Source organism: Acanthisitta chloris, unplaced genomic scaffold (genome assembly GCF_000695815.1).
Source record: "Acanthisitta chloris isolate BGI_N310 unplaced genomic scaffold, ASM69581v1 scaffold16781, whole genome shotgun sequence".
Taxonomy (NCBI): Eukaryota; Metazoa; Chordata; class Aves; order Passeriformes; family Acanthisittidae; genus Acanthisitta; species Acanthisitta chloris.
The window spans coordinates 1,892-23,130 of record NW_008654488.1 but is presented as its reverse complement, the minus strand read 5'-3'; the positions used below and the strand labels follow the sequence as shown (position 1 = coordinate 23,130).

The following is a 21,239-nucleotide window of genomic DNA, read 5'->3' as shown; positions in this document are numbered from 1 at the left end:
TGTATAATCAGGTTACCGTGACTGTGACAAACAACAAATGCAAAGAACAAAGTGTAACCAAAATTAAAACAAAAAGGATTATAGGTCAATATATGCCTTGTCTCCACTGTCATGTGATATCTGAAGTATGTCTGATTTCCGTAAGAGATCTGAAACAAAATTTTCCTGGAGTTCTAAGTGGAAGAACCATTTGAAGCATGTAAGGCAGTTTCCACTGAACACTGGTTCTGTGTGCTTGTGTAAGTGGAGATAGTGTAAAGAAGCAGTTAGCATCTATAGTGAGCTACCTTCTAATAGGAAGACTGCTTGTTTTCGAAAAATCTTCACCAGAGTATCATCCAATTCAATTTCCTGTAGCTTAGAAATGAGCTGCTCCTCATTTCGACAAACCTTCTCTTGTGCATACAAGCCATCTGGCATTATTCGCTGCTGTCCCAGCCCTATCAATGCCACTTCCACAGCCAGCGTTAAATAAGATTCCCCTTCTTCTAAGAACTTGTGTGCAGGCAGGTGCTGGTACTCCAGGGATTTGCAGTGACCCATGTGCTCTGTAAGGGGTGACACGGAAAGAAAAACACATAAGCAAATCATTCTAACCCGTAATCTGCCTACAGTGCCACATACACAACTGCTTCCTCTGTTAGTATTATTTTTTTAATTCATTAAAATTACGCACATAGCCTCAAAACCCAAGGATCCCAACTAAAATATGTAATCTGATTCCACATGGCAGAAATACACAAAAGACTTAGGTTTTAAATAATCCACTCAAGTTAAAATAGAAGTCTTTAAACTGCACCATTTAGAGAAAGGCAGTTCCTCAGCATTGTGTTAATGAGGCTAAAATTGGAAGATCCATTTCAATTTCTTTCCCCACCCATATCTGTATTTCCTTAAAGCATTGATGTGCAAGAGGAAAGGAAAGAAAGGTACTTATACACCTGCACAGATTTCAGTTGAAGTTGTTAGAATTGTACAAATACAATAGGGCTAGCTCTGTTTGCTACAGCTCTTTTCAGGCTTTTGATTTGCTACAGTTCTATCCGTGATAAAAATGCTATTAACATCAGAAGTCCTACTCTTAGTAACGATTACAAGTAAATTCCACACACACCAAGCCATAAATTGCTTTAAAGAGTGCTACCAATTCACTTGGCACTTCACAGACACAACATATGACAAAACATTATTCCAACCTGTAGCAGTTTACAGTCTAATTTGGGAACAAAAAGTTATCAGATATGTAAGGAGATGGACAACTGCAGCAAACAAAGGCTGAATGCATTTGACAGGCTGCATATGTGTGTGCAGAAGGAAGTTACTTTTCAACACACAGTGTTTTTATCTCGGGGATGTTTTGGAAGCTACTGCAAAGGTAGAATGAGACTGAGAATATTAATCAGTTAAAATCCTGGGAAACAAATACTGAAAGCGAAATGTGAGTACATATCATATTCCAAATCAGGTATTGATACAGCAACACTACTCTCCAACCCCTATCATTTGTAGACCATGTATGTGAGCAGCTTTAAGTGTTCTGTCATTGTTTTGAAGGGATATGTACACTGTGGCTCAGAAGTCCAATCACATCCAGGGCTGCATTACAAGTGCTGCCAGCAGGTCAAGGGTGGTGATCCTGCCCATCTGCTCAGCACCAGTGAGCCCTCATCTGGAGTGCCATGCCCAACTGAGGGCTCCCCAGTACATGGGGAGGAGTAGATCAGATCCAGTGTGGGAACATAAAGATGAATAAAGGACTGCAGCATCTCTCATAATTGAAACAGGTGGGATTATTTAGCCTGGAAAAGAGAAGGCTCAGGAGGATCTTACCAAAATGTATTAATATCTGATGGGAGAATGTAAAGAAGACTGTGCCAGACTCTTCTCAGTGGTATCCTGTGACAGGACAACAGAGGCAATGGGCACAAACTGAAACACAGGAAATTCCATCTGAGCATAAGAAAACACTTATTTACTACGAGGCTGCTTGAACACTGCAGGAGGTTGCCCAGAAAGGTGGCACAGTGCTCACTCTTGAAGTTACTCAAAACCCAACTGGACACAGACCTGGTGCAACAGGCTCTAGGTGATGCTACTATGAGCAGAGCAGGTGGACTACATGATCTCCAGAGATGCCTTCCAATCTCAGCAACTCTGTGATCCTATGAATTCCTGCAATTTCTCAAAGACAGAGCAGAGCAACACATGTGGAGAGGACTGCTGCTATAAGGTCATACTTGGTTTTATTTCAAATGTGAAATACGGAATAGTCTTCAAGAATGAGTAACTGGTAATTTTTAACTGCTTTCTTATTTTACTTTAAACATTTTCTCTCCCTTGTGTTTTCCTAAGGAATGCAAATGTGAGTTCTTATACTACAAAAACAGTGGCTTTGAAGCTGACTCAAAAAGGAAAGACAGAAAAATGCCTCTGGTAAATTAAGAGGTATAGAAGATTACTCCCTTCACTTGGCCTTACCCGTGAAGTCTGAAAATCCATGGAAGCTATCATCATCCACCCTGCAGGCTTCCATCAGGCTACTGAAAAGGGTGCCAATGGGGTCCAAAGGGTGTCCCACCCAGCCTTCAAGATTCGTTATTGAGGTTACTCCTCGGTGGAGAAGATCTGTGACAGAAAACATGCAGGAAGGAGGGAAGGGGAGAACACACGTTAGCCCCTCAAAACAACTGCACAAGTTAAACTGCTTAAAATGCTCTCAATACAGAATTCAAAGTATTTCCAGTTGTTTCCTCTTAGAAAGAGAAAATAGTATTTCAGGGTGAATTCACTGCCCTTTGTGAATATGTACAAAAGAAGAAAAAAGAGAAAGAATGAATGCCAAACTTTTTGAGCGCTAGCAAAGTGTATTATGGGTCAAAAATTTTGACTGCAATGTCTTTTGAAATCTCCTACTTGATGCCAGTAACTCTTCTGAAAATGTCTGTTGAGGAATTACAACAAAGACTTCTTCTGGTAATATATTCACAACAATTTCCTCAAAAGACACAGTACCACTTTTATATTTTAAGTTAATCTGATAGAACTGAAAAAAATGAAAATATTCTAAAATATGTTCCATTTTCATAAATAAATTATGAACTTATCCTGCATATCCTGCATTAATTTTTATATACATATATAAAAATCAATATGTAGCACTAAACGCAGGATGACAGCTACTTTAATAAAAAAATCAAATGTTTAAATCAGGTATACAAGAAAAAAATTGTCTTTTAATTGGATCCATTGTAGTTTTTGCCATTTTAAAATTTCACTCAAGAAATACCTGCACAAGTACTTTGCTTTGTAGCTCTCACCCATCATTTGGTTTAGCACAGTGAATTGGAGGAAGTGTGATTGTAGTAACAGATGTAAGAGGCTCCCCAAATCCCTTTTTTCACTAAGAGTCATAATAGCAACAGCTTCCCCTCAACTCTCAAGCTTTTTCCCCCTAGACACATGGACACAACTGAACTATGAGATACATTATGACCATTTAAATACTCTTTCTGAGTAACCATATGTGTTATCACAGAGCTTTTAAGTCCTGCTCCTGCCTATTTAAACATGTAGGGCTAGAAAATGAAACACAGACACTGCCAGGACAGAGGGTTTTTTTAAAGAATCCACTGGTATGCAATACGAAAAACAAACAAGTAAATCATTGTCTTACTAACAAATAGCATATACTGAAGATGACAGGCAGGAGCAAGTAATATTACCAAAAAGGATTAAACAGAATAACTTCTGACTCACCTATGTTCTATTTATTCTATTGTGCCTCCTTATGAGCTTCACTTGTGTCGTGCCAACCAAAGGCTTCAATCCTCTAGCCACAGACATTTAACTCTAAATCCCACAAGTGGTTTCACAGACATCAGATCAGTCACATGAATAAAAGCTAAGCAGAAGCATGTGGTGTTTGCTGAACTACAATCTAAAGCCGGGCTGTAGCTACAGACTTCATCTGGTTGTAGAGAAGACCAGCACACTTTGTGGTACAGAAAGTGTCTTTAAAAATTCCACGAGAGTAAAAACTAAAAGAGCAGTGAGTGACAACACAGAAATGACAAACCTATTTGTTTCGGGGCAAGATGGATCACATTTCATACATTCCACTTTTTATTTAGAATAGCATAATAATAGTTGACAGCTACAGAAACTGCTCACAGGGAAAGGAACTTGACACAAGTATTGAATGTCCACATGCTGCACTAGCAACTGGGAATGAAAAGGAATGAAAAGGAGCAGCATTATGACCAGCACACTTGCAACAGACCCTTCATACCTGCCAGTGGTACGAACACACGCACTGACACTGGCACCTCTCTTCTTATCAACAGTAACACTCAAAAACCTCGGTACCGTGGGAAAAAAATACGGGGGTACATAGGAACTGGAGTTAAAATATTTTTCATGTAGGTGTACACCTTGTCCTCTAACATTTCTGTGAAAACGACTGAACAGACACTTGAGAAATTTACACATATGACTTCACACTGGTATTTCTGCCTATAATGCAGGAGGATACACTTAGTCTAGCGTAGTAAAGAAGATCTAAAACAAAATTTGAATGAAGGGATTCTTGTAGCAGCTGAGTAACTAAGACTAGTTTTATCACATGGATTCTTCCACCACAAAGCCATCCCCTTCTTCAGCTGCCTCTTCAAACTACGGCATTTCAGTGTAGGATTATTTTGGGTTGCAAGGATCACATGACATAGAAACTGTATCTGAAGGAGGGAACTCCTTCAAAAAAGACAGGGGTAGTGCTCAGAGGAGTATCACAGAACAATTTATTAAAAAACAGTGTTTCAAAAACCAAACAAAAAAAAAGAGCAGTCCAATTATATTCATAAACACCAAAATGGAAAGTGTAACAAGAGATTCTCTTGGAATACACTGCCAAATTGGATGAATTTCTGGACTGCAGACTTTGCCTCACTGTTATCCTCAACATCAACTCCAGGCTTACACCTCAGAATATGTAGTTCAGCAAAATTATGCCAGATTAAAACAGAACTGAACACCTGACATGCCAAATGCAAAGCTCTGTTCAAAAGCCTGTAAATTACACAGGCTGACTATTTTCACTGTGTAACCGAAACCCCTGATTGGGATAAAGGCCCCATCCTTCCAGATGTATTGCAGAAGGCTCAAAAGAGCCATTGCCCTGCAGAGTTCACAGCACAGCTTACAGAAAACCTCTGACATCCAGAATGTGACATTAGCACTACTTGGACTAGAGAGTTAAAAGTCACCTCTTTCACTCTAGTTTCAAAACCAGTTTTGTAACACAAAGTTCCTCTCTGGTGCTACTGCCAACTGGCACATCCTTTGCCCTTGTCTGCTCCAGATTTACCTTTCTTCTGGGCCCGGAACATTTCCAGCTGTTTCTGCTGCTGTCTTCTTAGTGTATTCACAATAGCTATTGCTAGCCTCAGTGCTTCTCGCGGGTACCCATGAGATCGTAACGCATCCACCCTCGCACAGGCTGTAGGAACATGTTCTAGAACGGAGAAAATAATCGAGGAATAGCAATGTTTCCGTATCTGCAGTGTCTTGTTTTGCTAGGTTACTCAAAAGGGCTTTTTTGTTTAAATTTTTTTCTTTTCTGTTTTGTTTTGTTGTTATAACTATGCAAGAGGGACTTAAAGGACTGCTTCTGAGCCAGCACTTCAAGGGAGCCTCTGTTCTTTTTGCCAGGCTTTTCATTCATCTCCCTACCCACACCCCCCACCAAAATAATGCCATAGAAAATGAACAAAGCAGCAAGTCATGGAAATGTCTTTCCGGTTTAGCCACTTACCATGCCAGAGGGGCCACCCCTGAGAGTCAAAGAGCAAGTTTTCAGAGTCGTCATGGTAACAGTAGTTGGTGTATAGGTCACTGCTGATAATGTGCTGTAAGTGGCTGTCCTGCCAGTGCAGATCGCACGCCTCAATGGCTCGAGTGAACACCGTCCGATGGGGCCTGTTCGATGAATCTGTCATTTTCACAAGTTCAGAAAGCTGCATCAGCTTTTACTCATTCATACATGAATCAGTCATCCTGCCTTCTGCATGCCACCCCCCACCCATGGCAGTCTGCCTTGCCCCCCTCTCACCGAGCAGCCCACAGATGACATTTCACATCCTGTTATTACCCAGCAGCTCAGAAGAAGTATGTGCCACTCACTCTGCATTCAGAAAGAGATCTAGAAACTAGCACAGCTGACACTAAACAGGATTTCTCAGAGGGAACCACTAGAGGTGAAGACATTCAACAGCACATACCAATTCCCCTGAAAACAAACTAGAAAGCATGTGGCACTGAAGCACCCCCAGGTTCCCTCCTCAGACCCAGAGTTGTCAGGATGAAGGATGGATAAACTGTATAAAAGAACTGTAGTTCTCTTTGGGAAGTGACATTAACTTTGAACACTTGTGTAAGTTTGTTTGTCATGAACACATACAAATACAGTTAAGAAAATGAGGTACTGAGGTCATGGGACTGATATAATCCTTACTGGACATCTTCCTATGGCAGAATTTCCCTGTTGACACTACACTGTCTGACAATGTTGAGAAGCCGTGTCAGAGTTACCATGAGCCTGCCCAGGCTGGTCTGAACATCATGAGGTACAGGAAGCAAGATACTCTGTAAACAGTCATTTGCTGAATGAACTTATGTCCCTGGCTAGCTGTGAGATTTAATAATGAACCAAGTGTTTTACTTCAGAGGTACTCTTCCAAGAAAAAGAAACAAGGAAAAACCCACCTAAGTGCAAATCTGCCAAGAATTTAATTTTAACTTTACTGCAATTATATGAAATATGTATCAATACTGAGGGTTTTGAGGATTACGAGCATTTTTCCTGGGTAAATACCCTGCACTTTGCCTAGTTATTAGCAAAGTAGTCATCTTTGCTTGAAGAGGACTGTACAAGGCTTCTGCCAGATTTGATTTGATGTTAGAAAGCATGATCTTGAGTAAGAAAAGACACCTCCTCTGTGACAGCAGCATTGATTCTGCACCCTCCACACACCTGGCAATACAGACTGCACATACAGAGCACATCCCACTGACAGCTGCTTTAGTTTCTCACATACAAGTTTAATGTTGCTTCAACAGATCTCTTTTTAAATAGCTATCAAGGCTTTGTAACTGCAAACAAAACATAAACCCCCAACACCAGAAGGAATACAAGATTACAGTCAAGCAAAGAAACAAAAGGCTTTTGCATGACATACTTTAGGGACATTCAGTTTTCATGCAACATGTATTTAGAAGCATCAAATGAAAAGTTAGAAGACCAAACTAAACACAAAGACTTGCTTTGAAAATGTTGCAGCCCCAGTACAATAAAACCCCCCACCTATTTATTCATCTGCAAGGATAGTATTAGTAAAACTAATTTTGGCTGGTCAGTCCTCGCTTTTGCATGACATACTTTAGGGACATTCAGTTTTCATGCAACATGTATTTAGAAGCATCAAATGAAAAGTTAGAAGACCAAACTAAACACAAAGACTTGCTTTGAAAATGTTGCAGCCCCAGTACAATAAAACCCCCCACCTATTTATTCATCTGCAAGGATAGTATTAGTAAAACTAATTTTGGCTGGTCAGTCCTCAACAAGAAAGTTTCCCAGGAAATTTTTTTATTCTGCAAGGCTAGAGTGTATAAAATAGAGGTTATAATATATGTTGCAGTCAGTGCATATGTTTAAGCTCACCTTGGTTAGCATTTGCACCCTGAGGCAAAGCATTGGTTAAATTGGGCAGCTCGTTTCCATGGTTTCCATCTTCCCAGGGACAAACATCCACACTGTTCCATTTTTTCAGCTGTTTTAGCCAACTGGACTTCTGCTCCAACTTGCAGTGGGGATTTAAGACTATACACATCCACAGAGCACCTGATTTTAAAAGAATTGCTAAATTATGTTTTCTATTAAAAACGCAGCAGCTAATAACTAATCGCGAACTTTTATACTGTATACTTTTTCTCCCCTCAAAGGCTACGCTGCTTGTTCCCAGCTACGCTTAACACCAGGCAGACTGAATTCCTGACACAGGCGCTTGGGGCTGGCGTGGCCAATCTGAAGCAGCTGAAAGATGGTACCAAGCCAGCCTCCTCAATTAAAAGGCATTAAGAGGTCACAATGTATGGCTCATCAGGCAGGAACATCAGTCAAAGGCAAACAAGAATTCTCATTACGTTACAGAAGCACATTTACCAAGTTTTTCTTCTAATTTTTGTATCGGAAGGGAATGTTGTTTTCTATGAACTATGTATCTTCCAGCTTCACTTTACAGGGACCAAAGAAGTGCATTAGTAAGACATGCATTTTGTAAACATATGCTTCCACACTCAGAACCCAGCACTGCTGATGGTATAACTCATTCCCAAACTCATCTGGGTCTCAGATAACCAGAAAACACTGGTTTTGTCTGACAGGAATGAATTATTTTTATGGCAATTACTTCAGTACTTTGGTTGTATTTTCTATTTAGGGAGTTCTAAGGGAAAGCTAATTTGTGCTGACGCATCACACACACCAACACTTTGGAAACTGCTCCCTGAGACTACATAACAAGGCAAGCATCAGGGTGTCTAGTGGCAATTTTCAAATGGAAAGATTTTTTTCTAGATCAGTCGTCCCTTCATCAGCTTGAACTCTGACAGAAGTACAAAGACATCTGAAACCACTATCTAGCAACAGTTCACTTGCTCATTAAGAACGTGCCTTATACACTACAAGAGGTTTTGATAATATGCTTAGACTATGCAATCTTCATGACAGGCTAAAAATAAAAAATAATAAAAATGCAGCTGGTTCTTCTAGGATAGTAAAATCCTCACATTCAAAGATTCTTTTGCTAACTAAGAATACAAAATGAATACCCAGGGTACAGGCCAGCACATTACATTCATTCCTAAACTAACTCAGGTATGCCACAGCACAGGAGCCAGTGGAAACACAGCTTGATCCTTAGACTTACAAGACTCCTGCTATTCAAACCAACACAGAATGGGGAAGTAATATAAAAAAATCTCAACACCAGAGAGACACTACAGTACTGCAGATTATTAGTGCACAGTAGTTACAGTACAGTAAGTGTGTTGGGTTTGGTGTGCCTGAAACTTGCCATGGGAGTGAATAAAGCCAATACTACTTTAAAAAACTTCTTTTAAAATCAATCATAAGATTTTATTCAGACACACTTGCCAGCACACCTCACTCTCCAAAAGGAGTCAAATTTCATCTGATTCTTCTTATTAAGCATTGATGATACAGCACTGCCCAAGACAGAACAACTACATTTCTTGCAATCTGCAACACAAAACAGAAGATGCAACACATTGGAAAGCCTTGGAGAATAGTTGACTTCGGCTTGCTTATTTATTTCAAAACCAAGTATCACTTGAGGGCACTACAGAGACACTGTACCTCTCAGCATCTAAGAAAAAAAGCCAATTTAAGACTTTGTAACCAGATTCCCAATGTTTACAGACTGAAGCAAAAGCAAACTGCCAACCTTAACCAGATTGGTAAGTATTTCAATCATCCAGCAAGGCAGAACACACACTACTGAGTACACCAAACCCCTGCAAATTGAGTGGCCTTTTTTCACATCTCAGAAATAACATTAGTGGCAAAAGAACTCGCCTGCCTCCTTCAGAAGCTCCATTATGCATGTGGTACATCTGAGAGGCAGGAGAGGGCAAAGATAACCCAAAGTACCAAAATTCATTAAAAACTTCTGTTGTTTAAAGTGGGAAACATGCCAAGCCTGACTACATAGTTACCAGCCATTGTATCAGACAACCAGGCTATTTTTATGTAAATTAAGTACAAAGACAAGTGTATTTCCATTAAACCTCACACAAGCCACTTAAAATTTCAATGGAGCCCAACTGCACTCTGTTACCAGTGACTTCAGGAAGAGCTGCATGCACATCTGACATCTCACCCAGCTTTGAAGGCTGCGTGATTCCCAGCAGGAAGAAGTGTGTGAGACAAAACTCCCCCACGAGAGGAGAAGGGAACAGAAAGAGCCTCAGGCTCAGCTCCTGTAGTGCTACAAAGCCTACCATCTGGGAGAAGGATGCATAATGCCAATGACTCCACACTCTTCAGCCTATTTGGGTTTCTAGGTCTTTTTGGGTTTGTGTTTTGGGTTTTTTTGTGTGTGTGATTATTTTTTTTCTTCCCACTCCCTCCCTCCCCAGAGCGCGTGCATTTGCCTGTATTCATATTTCTTCCTACTCCTGCTCCCTAAACACCTTCAGCCTCCCTGACATCTGCTCCATTCTGGCTCTTTCAATTCACTGGTTCCTGTCCTGCTCCTAGCACTGAAAAGTCTGAGGAAAATGTTCACTTGTGCCCAGACTTTTATCACATGCCAACTGGCAGGAGCCTGGAGGATATTCTTCCCATTTCACTCTGATGCTGCTCAGTGGAAGCCTCCCTGAGCTGGCCCTCAAATGTCACCACCAACCTGAAGGCTCACATTGGCCTCAAACAAGAGATTCTCTATTTTCTGCCTAATGGCTCCCATATGGGGACCCTGCTGATCATGCTTATCCCTTACTGCAGATAAGGCCTATGGAAAAAAACAAAGGGCAGCTACTTGTGAGAAAGGTATCTGAATGAATTTCCAGCGACTTCAGCCTGGAAACTGCTGTTGGCAACAGTTCACACTCAAAAAAAGTTACCCAAAATACATTCCTGGCATTCTCAACTTTGTGTTTGACTACATTTAATGACTTCACCAATGCCACCTGCAATATGAGTAAATGTCTCATCAAATAATAATTAAAATACAAAGAGACACCAAATCCACAGAGAATTTGTGTTTACAGACTCTGTTTTTCTCTCTAAAACAACTCTTCTTCCTGCCTTGCTTTCCCTAGGTATTTCTTCATACTGGTTCTCAGCAGGCTGACACAGCTTCCCCAGAACCCACTGCATGTTGCTAAACCACAAGTTCTTATCTGGACTCTGACCTACCTCTTTCCAATACAAAACTCCCCACAGCACAGTGGCAAAATGATCACAATTCAAAATACAAAAAAATTATCCAGAAAATAATTGGAAAATAAGACATGCTGCAACTGCAATTTGCTCTTAATTTCACAAGGGAATAAATATTAGAGCTGTCACATTGCAGTGAGGAATTGCCTACTTTGATTCAACATTAATCCTCTTGACCTGGAAAAATCCAGCTCTGCCAAAACAGAGCTGTGGTTCAGACAGACCTCCTTTGGAAAATGCATAGTTGTCATTCATCTGTAGTGTTTGCCCCCCCACCAAAAAAAAAGGAGGTTCCATTACTGTTTTACACAATGCATGTCTTCCTTGTTCATACAAGAGAACATCAGGGCTTTTGTGTTTCTCAGGAAACATCCATACCTTTAAATTCATGGTGAAGAAAGGGACAGCATACCTTTACACTGATTAGAATTTAAATATGCATATTGAAAAATATTAAGGGGCATTAAATTCCTGTAAAAGTAGATGTTGTAATAACTACACATCCTGTGCATGAACATATTTATGAAGCTAAAGGAAGTCCAGGGAACGTATACAGACTCTCCCATGAGATTAAACATTGCTCACTTTTCATAAATCTCATTATGTTTTAGTCTTGTCCCAGTAAATGGGAAGATGGTGATGGAAGGAATTTTAGTGGGGTGCTAGGACACTGACCATTACTGAACACACAGCATACAATTCTGTCTGCTTGATTACAGTCTTCTAAGAAATCTACTCTTCCTAGAAACATTATGCTATCTTGTCAGGGGTGCTGTACAGCTGAGCTTGGCTCAGCATTTCCTCATGTACAATAACTGTGTAATCAATGGCTGAGACTTGGCCTTTGCTTTGGAATTTTCCATGTAATACACTTCAGATCAATCAACGCATTTGCAAAATTAAAATGTACAAGAAACAGATGCACATCTGTAACATTTCTTTGGCCTTCCCATTAATGCACAACTTCTCCTTACAAAATAAACCCCCCATGAGCTACAAGATTAGCAGCATTTGACCATTTCAAAGAAAATTGAGGCAGACAACCAAGATCATTCCCTTTGAACAACAGACAAAACACCTTCAGCACTTGCTGCACAATTGACACTGTGCCCCATGTGAGACAAATCAATTCTATTACAAAAGCATCATTTTCTGGCATTGGCAGTGCCAGAAGAGAAACAACACTAGCCGACAGAACCTATGAACCCTTCAAAGTAGAAGCACCAGCGGAGGAGTTTAAAGTGGTTTACATCCGTATTTTAAACACATTAACCACTTTCACTGGGACAGCCACTAGGAAACTTCAGAGAAGGTACGGTATCTATTGCTTCTCAGCGAGAAGGACAAGTGCCTTCAGAATGACTGACAAAGCCAACGCCCTTCTCTAGGCATGGAGAGATCTCCATTAGAACAAAGCATAATCAGAAGTCCCACTGGAGAATGCCCCAATTAAACAGCTGCTTTTATGGAATAGTAAAGATAGGCAAAGCCCTTCAGTGCTATTCTCTCTTCAAGAAGAACCCCAAGGAAAACTACTCTCAGCATTCAGTTCCATCCAAGTTGCAATTTAATTCATCAAAATTCCTTAATGCATTTTGGTTTCTCTGTTCAGCCTTCAGAAACAAAAAGGCTTTCTATGGGTGCTGTGTTTCTTGGAGAACAGAATGTTTCATTTTGCTCTAATTCATTCTATTACTGAATTAAACTTTGATGTATTGGTCTTGACAAGTGCTTCATGCTGATTGTATTGTGTATGATAGTATAATCACTCCCCATGCATTTCACACTAGCTGGCTGATTAATGCAATAGATTACCTGCAGCACTGATGGCAAGAGGGAATCATTGCCCTTCTGCACACTAACTAGAGCATCTGAGGGAGTGGAGGTATAACCCAGAGACAAAATAAAATGGCTAATTCCTTGTTTCCCTTTCCCTCCTGCTGCATGCTGCTGCTCCAAGGGTTAAAGGCACGTGTATTTGGCTGAAACAGGTATATACATATTGAGATTCTATTCTAAGCTATCAGTAATCACATGGTCGGGTCTCTGTTTCAAACAACTAAAGACTTCTGCTTTCTCTTCCCGTGTTTTCAGCTTTCAGCACAATGGAAAAAGGAACTAACCACACACTTCCGTCATTTTGCATGAGCCTGTTGTTCTGAGTTATGGCTTTTCGAGTTTTAAAAAATGTTGCCTCTTTGCAGACACTCTGCCAATCAACCAAAGGGTTTCATATAAGAACAGTAATTTGCTTGAAAGGTGCAGTTTACAGTTTAATAGCCTAATACCATAATCTCCTCAAGAGATCACTTAGGATCTGTCACATGTTCATTAGATATCCCTCTATCCATAGTACCCTATAACCTAACCACTGTAGCAAAGCATGGGCTATTAGTCTACAAAGCTAAAGGAAAGTATGAAGAACCTGCACATGAATCTCACTGATTAACTTCCCTCACATTCACAAGACTATTCATTCTTTACAATCTATTGACTGAAGGTAAAAGCACTGCTAATACTAGCACATGTAGTACAAAAATAGTCCTCTAAGAGTATCTTAATATAATTCTTCACAATTTTAAGTAGTTGCCAATATTTACAGCCAGGTGGTGAACACAAAATATGCTCCTGCCCCAAAATACGTATCAGATATTTTATCAAGTACTTTTAACTGGTAATACACTCCCAGTAGTCACAGTCTATTTTCAGAGACTTCAATAATTTTCAGAAGAAAGGTTTGTGTGACTACTAACTATAAATACACTAAGCTACTTCTACCTAAACTTATCACAGCGGTGAATGAATTCCTCTCACAGTTAATTTCTTCAGGAAGACGCAGAACTGGAAAGTTGGATGCCTGTTCAACAAAACATGATATTAATACAAAAAAGGGATGGAAATACCTCTTCTTTTTTAAAAATAAAGAAGTGAAGCACGTGGAAACACTCCATTGCATTGTGGGAACTATGATTACCACAACTATGCTCACAGAATGTAAATAATGCACTATAACTGGCCAGAGGAACACATCCTGATTGTCCAGTCTGAATTCCTTCCTACTCTAACATTTCCCAAATCACTTTCATCTTCCAGTCCAGAAGAAATTGTTGAGTTCTAACAAAACCAGCACACTTCAATTACCATTTCTAACACAAGAATCTAGCACAGCTCCTGGTTAGATGGTTTACTGCCTGGCTACCACAACTCAAAATTCTAAGCTTATTTATAGCTTTCTAGTTAAATTTCTTCAGCTCAAATTACAATTTTCAGCTCCCTTTTGTTTGCCTGGAAGAACTGTCTTCCCTGTCTAATTTTTAGTCTAGGTAACTATCTTACATTAAAAAGGATTTTCTATGTCCTGTTTTGACGGACCCAAGCGGACTGAGATTCTTGCACCTCTCACTTTATATTACTTTTCCAATTCAAGACAGAAACTGGAAAATATCACAAGGCTACATTGCTGAACCACAGTAAAGCACAGGGAAATTAGAGTAGTAATGCCTCCCCATGAATCTGTGACTTTTCTCTAGCTCTGGTGTTTACTAGGAGTGGTATTGGAAAATTAAATGGCAGCTTAATGTTACTGAAGTGTGAAAAACAAAGAGTGAGAAAAAGGAAAAATCCCCAAACCACTAAGTACCAGCTTGTCTCTCAGTAAAACTCTGCCCTTAATCTTGACAGTCATGATTCCACAGTTAGGGATGCAATGAGTTTTGTACCAGCTTCAATACACAGCAATTTTTCAGGACATTTATAAGTAAATCAGTTCAAGGTCTTAGGAATAAAAATTACAAGAACACTTTTAATGTGGGTACTCGAAGAATTTTGAAGTACTTCCCATGGAACTGAACTGTACCCCAAATTTTCTGTATGGCATTAAAAATAAGCCTCTCAAGCTACACCTACAGACTACAGGTAATTACTGTGACCATTATTCCTTGCATCTGATAAATGCTACAGGAAAGAAAACAGCTCCCCTTACTGTCATACTCTAGCCTCAAATACCCATTTCAAACACCATTATGGCAATGTCAATAATGAAGGGGGAAGGAAATGATCCTCAGAGAAGGTGGTCAAACCCATCTTTGCAGAACTGCAGCCTCACTTCATTCACTGGGGAAATGAAGGTGACAGCAGCAACCAAGACAATGCAGGCCCATGACAGCAATTTCAGTTGTCATCCATAACTCAGGCCTTAGAGCACCAAAACTGTCCTGTGATGCTAACTCAGACCTACTGTTAGTTTAGTGCCTCAAATAGCACAAATCACTCACAGATACTGACACGTATTAACAGCTTGTTCTGTGAAGAAGCAAGTGTAACCTAAAGTGCATGAACACTTTAATATAACATGGTGACAGCTAAGACTAAACAAAATGACACTAAGCATCAATTAAGCAAAGACAGCCTAGTGGATATGATACAGTTTAAGACACAAATAGGTGTAAGATACCAGTCTACCTAGCAGTCCCATGATGAAAGACCATAGGAAAATCGTGCTAAGGATGGTGCATCCCATCTCCGTTAAAACAGAGCTTTCCACAGCTTTCACTTCAAGGCCAGAAATATACTATGTGCAACCGACTGATCCATCCTTAGAACTGTGAAGTCAACTTTATTTTCTACAGGTGCAGGGCATGGGTACTTTCCTTAGCTTTAAGGCAGAACATGACCCAATTATAACTTAGGATATTCTGACATAATGACAACATAGATATAAACTTGGCACTCAGATTTGAAACTTAAGAGCCTTGCTGTACCACTACTTACATACCACAAAATATGGGAGAAAGTGAAGTTTTCTATCGCATAGTTAATCCTAAAAAAGGATTGCATGAATCATGTAGCTCCAGAAAAACAGTACTAGAGCACAGATCTGGTAATGAATGCTTACCTTCATCAATCCTTTTTCATGGCAGCCCTGAAGTAGTCATCAAATCTGGCATCAGGAAGGAATTTCTCTAGGAGCATACTGGCAACAACCCTAGCCGGTTTTGTCCTTTTTTCCCCCTCCACTTAAGTACTAAGCAGAGATAATCTGTTTAGAACAGCTGGCATGTCCCATTCACACAAGTTTGTCTCTCTAATTGCAAAGGGAAGGAATGCCTGAGACAGAAATATGGCTGGAAAATAGCTTCATTCAGTTAACGCTACAAGAATCTAACTTGTTGTTTTCTAGAGAACACTATAAACTTCTATCAGGAATAAATCAGAGTGGTTTCCAAATTAAAATAAAAAAATACTCATTATTTAAAACTTAACCGTTCGTTTGCTCAGGGCAAAAAAGTAATTAAATCTCTCTTAATTAATCTACAATGATTCCTTGCCTAAACTCAACATTCAGAATTAAGGTTTAGATGATGAGCGAAGTGTTGCTAATAAAAAATCAGTTGCAATCCTTCAGCAAAGGTATTGTACTATTTCTCTTCATCATATGACCTTGTAAAATGATTTTGTTGTTTAAATTTCAACACAAAGATGTGTCACTCTACTCCAGAAAACAGTCAAAACATCAGCAAGTGTGAAATCAAAATAGACCTTCAGATTGATTCAACATTTAAAAAGTATCCTACAACAGGACAAATATCAGTTTAAAACTACTAAGACTACTAGAACTACTGCAGCAAAGAGTAGTTATTCCACTCAATATCTTTATGGCAACATCCTACTTTGAACGTGTAATGGAAAGGACTTTTAAGGATGTCACTGGGGAAAGCTTCATCCCATGAATGAAGCTCATGGTAATATCCTGGGGTGTTCCTATACTTAGAAACCTTTGATACCAACAGGTGGTTGAGGTAGACAAGAGAAGCTTATGCATTAAAATGCGGAAGCTACCCAGCTTAAAGTACAGTGCCATTTAAATACTTCTCACCATCATAAAATCAGATGACCAACTGGGACCAGGAGCAACATGATGCAAAACCGGAACACATTCACCTGTTTTATCCACTTTGGACACCTCTTCTCCATGACACAGACAACAGATTTCTACTCCACAAGAAACTAACCCTTGACTTGAAAAAAACAGCTCTCCTCCCCACTTTAACAGATCTTAAAAATCAAAATGGAGGAAGTGTTTATTTTGAAACATTGAAGTTTCTTCACTATTAAGGCAAGTAATATGATATAAAGATTCAGAAAATGGTAGTTCACAGAAAAAAAAAATTTGATCCTGTAATCTAGGTGTTGACAAGATGTTGGTCTCCATCACTCCATCGAGCAGTAGATACTTGTCTTAGATTCTTCTACTTGACTGCTTTCATCCGATTAAGCATCTGGGATTTAATTTAACAGTTTCAGCTTTATTAAGCTGTCACAAGAGCAGCCCCACTTTGATAACAGTAGCTGCTCCAATTATGGCTTGGTTTAGGGCTGACAAGTATAATGATTCATTCGTGGCACATGAGAAGCAATAAAAGGTTGTTTTGCATTACAGCTTTAAAATGTGGGCACTTTTTTCATTTAATTTGTCACTTAGCTTTTGCTAAGAGGACTTTTAAATTGCAGTAAGAGGCAAATGTGCCTTTTAGTTTAAATGTAATCCCCATATTTAAATGATCTGTAATGGCACAGTGTTCGAGTGGGAACACTATTGTTTCACAGTGGCCCCTGATGGTGACATGTGACATTTGTATTCAGGTCCTGTATTATCCATGTGGCTAAAGGGCTTCCAATTTCATTTCACAGCCAGAAGCCTGCAGAAAACACCAATTAACTTGCAGATCCCATTTGTCGACAAAACAGTCTCTTCCCAATGTCTGGCATCTGGCACTGCTCAACATTTAAGCAGAGCCTTGCAGCCTTCACGATCCCTGGGATGGGGCACAAAGTCAATTTTTCTCTCTTTTTTTACAGATTTTTTCATTTTTCCAGAGAACAAACAACTTGTATTTAATTTGTCATGGATGAATATTAATGAACTGCTGGTGCACTAAGATGGCACAGTCCATTTTCTTTCCTCTAGACTGCAAAGAAGGTTAACTGACCTTACCTTCCAATCAAAGATCTCAGCTCAACAGGCATCAGCAGATATTTGTGGTGCATTTCCATATCCCCCCCCCCGCATTTTACCAATGCAATTTAATTATAAGGCAAACCAAGGGGCTTCAGATAATTAATCACTATGACACACTGAAGTCTTCAACTGTGGTTACCAAGAGTTGCACGTGAAATTTATCTATCGAGACACTGTTTAAACAGCAATAAAATTCCAGGTCTGCTCCAAATTCTGCAAAGTGGAGTTCATGTCCTACTGTGGCAAGTTGGAAGTGTTCAACCAATGCATCACTGAAATCGTATTTAAATTCTTCTACTACGAGAAGTATATGAGCAAGCCTTGATCTTCCCAACAGTACACCTTCGGAATTCCATGAGCAGCATTTAGCTCACCCTATTCTTTGATGTACAACCAGGGAATATGCTGGGCATAATTATTATACTCTTACTCCCAATCTAAGGGATTTAAAAAACAACTACTTAGTTCTGTGCAAAGCTTTTTTTGTTAGCATGATGCTTCTCAGTTGTAAATTGATTATGAAATCAGGACTTTGTACTAACAGTTTGCCAAGTTCGTACTTAGACACAAAGTATTTTATTTGGGAGTCTTGAGTGGAGGTTTCAGTGGTTTAGTTTTAGGGTTTTTTTGGGTGTGGGGTGGGTTTTTTGTTGCTGCTGTTTTTAAATCAGCACCTTCAAACCCAATCTGACTTGTACTGAAGTCAACAATTTACCACAAACTTCAGCAGCAACTCTGATCAGAGCTGAGTGTGTCCTTCCAGTACCCTTGCCAATGCTCAATGCCAGGCAGGAAGCAACACTTAAGTTCTAATGAAAGGCTCAAGTGACCCAGTCAAGAAGCAAAGCTGAAGTTATTTAAGTATGCTTAAAAACCTATGCCAAGATGGAACTGACAAAGTGGCCATATGCCTAGCAGTTGGCAGACAGCATACCAGGGCGAGCAAGCAAGCCTTTATTAAGCAGAGTCTACATTCACATACTTTTTATGTCCTAAAATTCTCCATAACTACAATGCTAAATTTCTGCCTACCCGTGAAATAAATGAGAGCATAGACAAAACGTATTTTTTTAAAGACGCAGAAGTACGGCACTCCCAGATTACTGTGAACAGATAATCCAAGAAATTGAGTTTGCAAAGGCATGTCTCACTCCCTCTGTTGATATTTTGGTTCTCTGACATCATAGATGACAAGGAGACAGGATGCTATCATTATGTCACTCTGGAACATAATAATAGCCTTGCTCTTTTAAACTCAATGTCTGAATTACCTCTCCCACTACTAGCACAGATCGTGTGTTGCCAGAGCCATCCTGCTCTTCCTTCTGCAGCTTCCTATGATAACCCTGGTCTCCCTTAAAATCTCCTTGCTTTTGCACTTTCACTTTTTTCTTCTTTTTTTATTTTGAGATTTTCACATGGAAAAAGGGGCTTGTTTAATGTGAAAATAGTGAAACTCAAGGCAAAATCCTAGCAAAAACATTGCAGGAGCTTTTTCACATCAGGGAGGAGTGAAGCTGGAGAAATTCATCCAACTAGCAGCATTTTTGAGGGAACTTGCTAAACACCAGATTAAGGAATCCTACTGGAGAACAAATGGACAGTTTAGCAACGTAAGCACTATGTGGAGGTGGAAAAACCAAGTTCCACCCTACACCTACTGCACACCTGAAATGACTGAACAGTATTTGCAACTGAAACTGTGGTACGCAATCAACGCACTGTGCTACTATTAGAGGAGGCAGTTCAGGATCCTGAGGGTCTGCCTCAGACTGCAAATACAGCAGCTGAGGTAATGGTGAGGTTGATGGTTGCACTGCAGCTTTTTGGGAGTGGCACCTAGAATTCTGATTAAATAGAGGTAAACTGAATTCAGTTAATCCAAAAGCATTGCTTATCCAATGCTGCAGGCAGAAAGATTCCACCTCCTCTGCCTTCAGACAGGTGCTGTCAAGGAAATGATGTTAATATGAAATAGATGAAACAAGAGGAGCTGCTATGAAAATTTAACAAAACCTTTTATGTTTATTGACAGCATGTGGTAAGACTGCTACAGGTAACAGATGGAGAACACATTTCTGCCTCTCCCACCACCTACCAGCTCAACCCACATAAGCAGTGAAGCATGAGACCCTCCAGTTTTCAGTATGGTGGGATACAATTCTGCTGCATGTATGTCCAGCTAAGCCATGTGCCAACCAGCCAAGAGATCAGAAAAATAACACACTAAAACAGTTGTTACGCTTGTGGTTATAATCCACACTCTGAGAGAGCTTTGTCTGCTATGATGTTAAGGATTTTCAACACAGAAGTCTCTCATCTCAGCTAGACAGCTAACAGTTTATTAGCCTAATGCTTCATTTAGAGTGAGCATAATTTCTGCTAAATAGATTATATCCAGTTTTAGTCTCATCTGACTACGTGATCAATCATGGTCATCTTTGACCTCTAACAGTGCAAAACTTTAGTTTTATTCTTGACACTTTTCTAAATGAAGCATGTTATTCTTGCTTGGATTCAATTACATCTGGTTTTCTTTTGGACCTTTAAAGTACATTAAGAGTATTATGATCCTTGTTCCGTACACTCCATTACTTACACAACGTCTCACAGGGTATCATGTGCAAATTGTTGTTTGTTATTTAGTGTTTGTTTATTTATATGTTCTATGCCACACAAGTTAGGCATACCCATATTGACCAGAACACATCAAGACAGACTCCTTTAAGTCTGGACTTGAAATGTCTTTCCACAGGGAGAGTGAGAGCACAGGCTACTCCTCCAAGTTCCATGAATCACAAGGCAACTCCATTTAGGTCATGTGTCTTCAGCTTGCTTTAAAAAAGCCACCGAGACAAATGTATTAATGTTTTGAATGCTAAAACAGACATATTAATCCCTTCAATCACAGTCAGTGAATTATCTTTTGAGAAACAAATTAGATTTGCTGCTGTATGTTAAATAATTCAAGTTGTCTTTTACCCTCTACACACTTACATATCAAGTAGTTAGTAGTTTGCTACAGTACCTTATGCCTAGGAAAGAAACACTTGTGGTTACATGTTATCTTTCCACTTACATCCCCACCTCTAAAATACTGTTGACATTCACATTCAAGTTGTTTCGAATTTCCCTTCAGGTAACCCTAGGCATCAACACAGGCTGAGGGGTGAAGGGATTGAGAGCAGCCATGCTGAACAA

At 39.7% G+C, this 21,239-nt stretch overlaps 1 protein-coding gene across 1 annotated transcript in view; it reads right to left on the bottom strand.

Moving 5' to 3' along the window:
* The window catches only part of LOC103810636 (zinc finger SWIM domain-containing protein 6), a gene marked incomplete at both ends in the record, with an annotated part of 29,667 nt that overhangs the window by 7,029 nt on the left and 1,399 nt on the right, over nt 1–21,239 (bottom strand). The window contains 5 exons of the mRNA XM_009083549.1: nt 288–548; nt 2,479–2,625; nt 5,363–5,509; nt 5,810–5,986; nt 7,718–7,897. Of these exons, the coding sequence (XP_009081797.1) occupies nt 288–548; nt 2,479–2,625; nt 5,363–5,509; nt 5,810–5,986; nt 7,718–7,897 (912 nt within the window). The remainder of the gene's footprint in view (nt 1–287; nt 549–2,478; nt 2,626–5,362; nt 5,510–5,809; nt 5,987–7,717; nt 7,898–21,239) is intronic.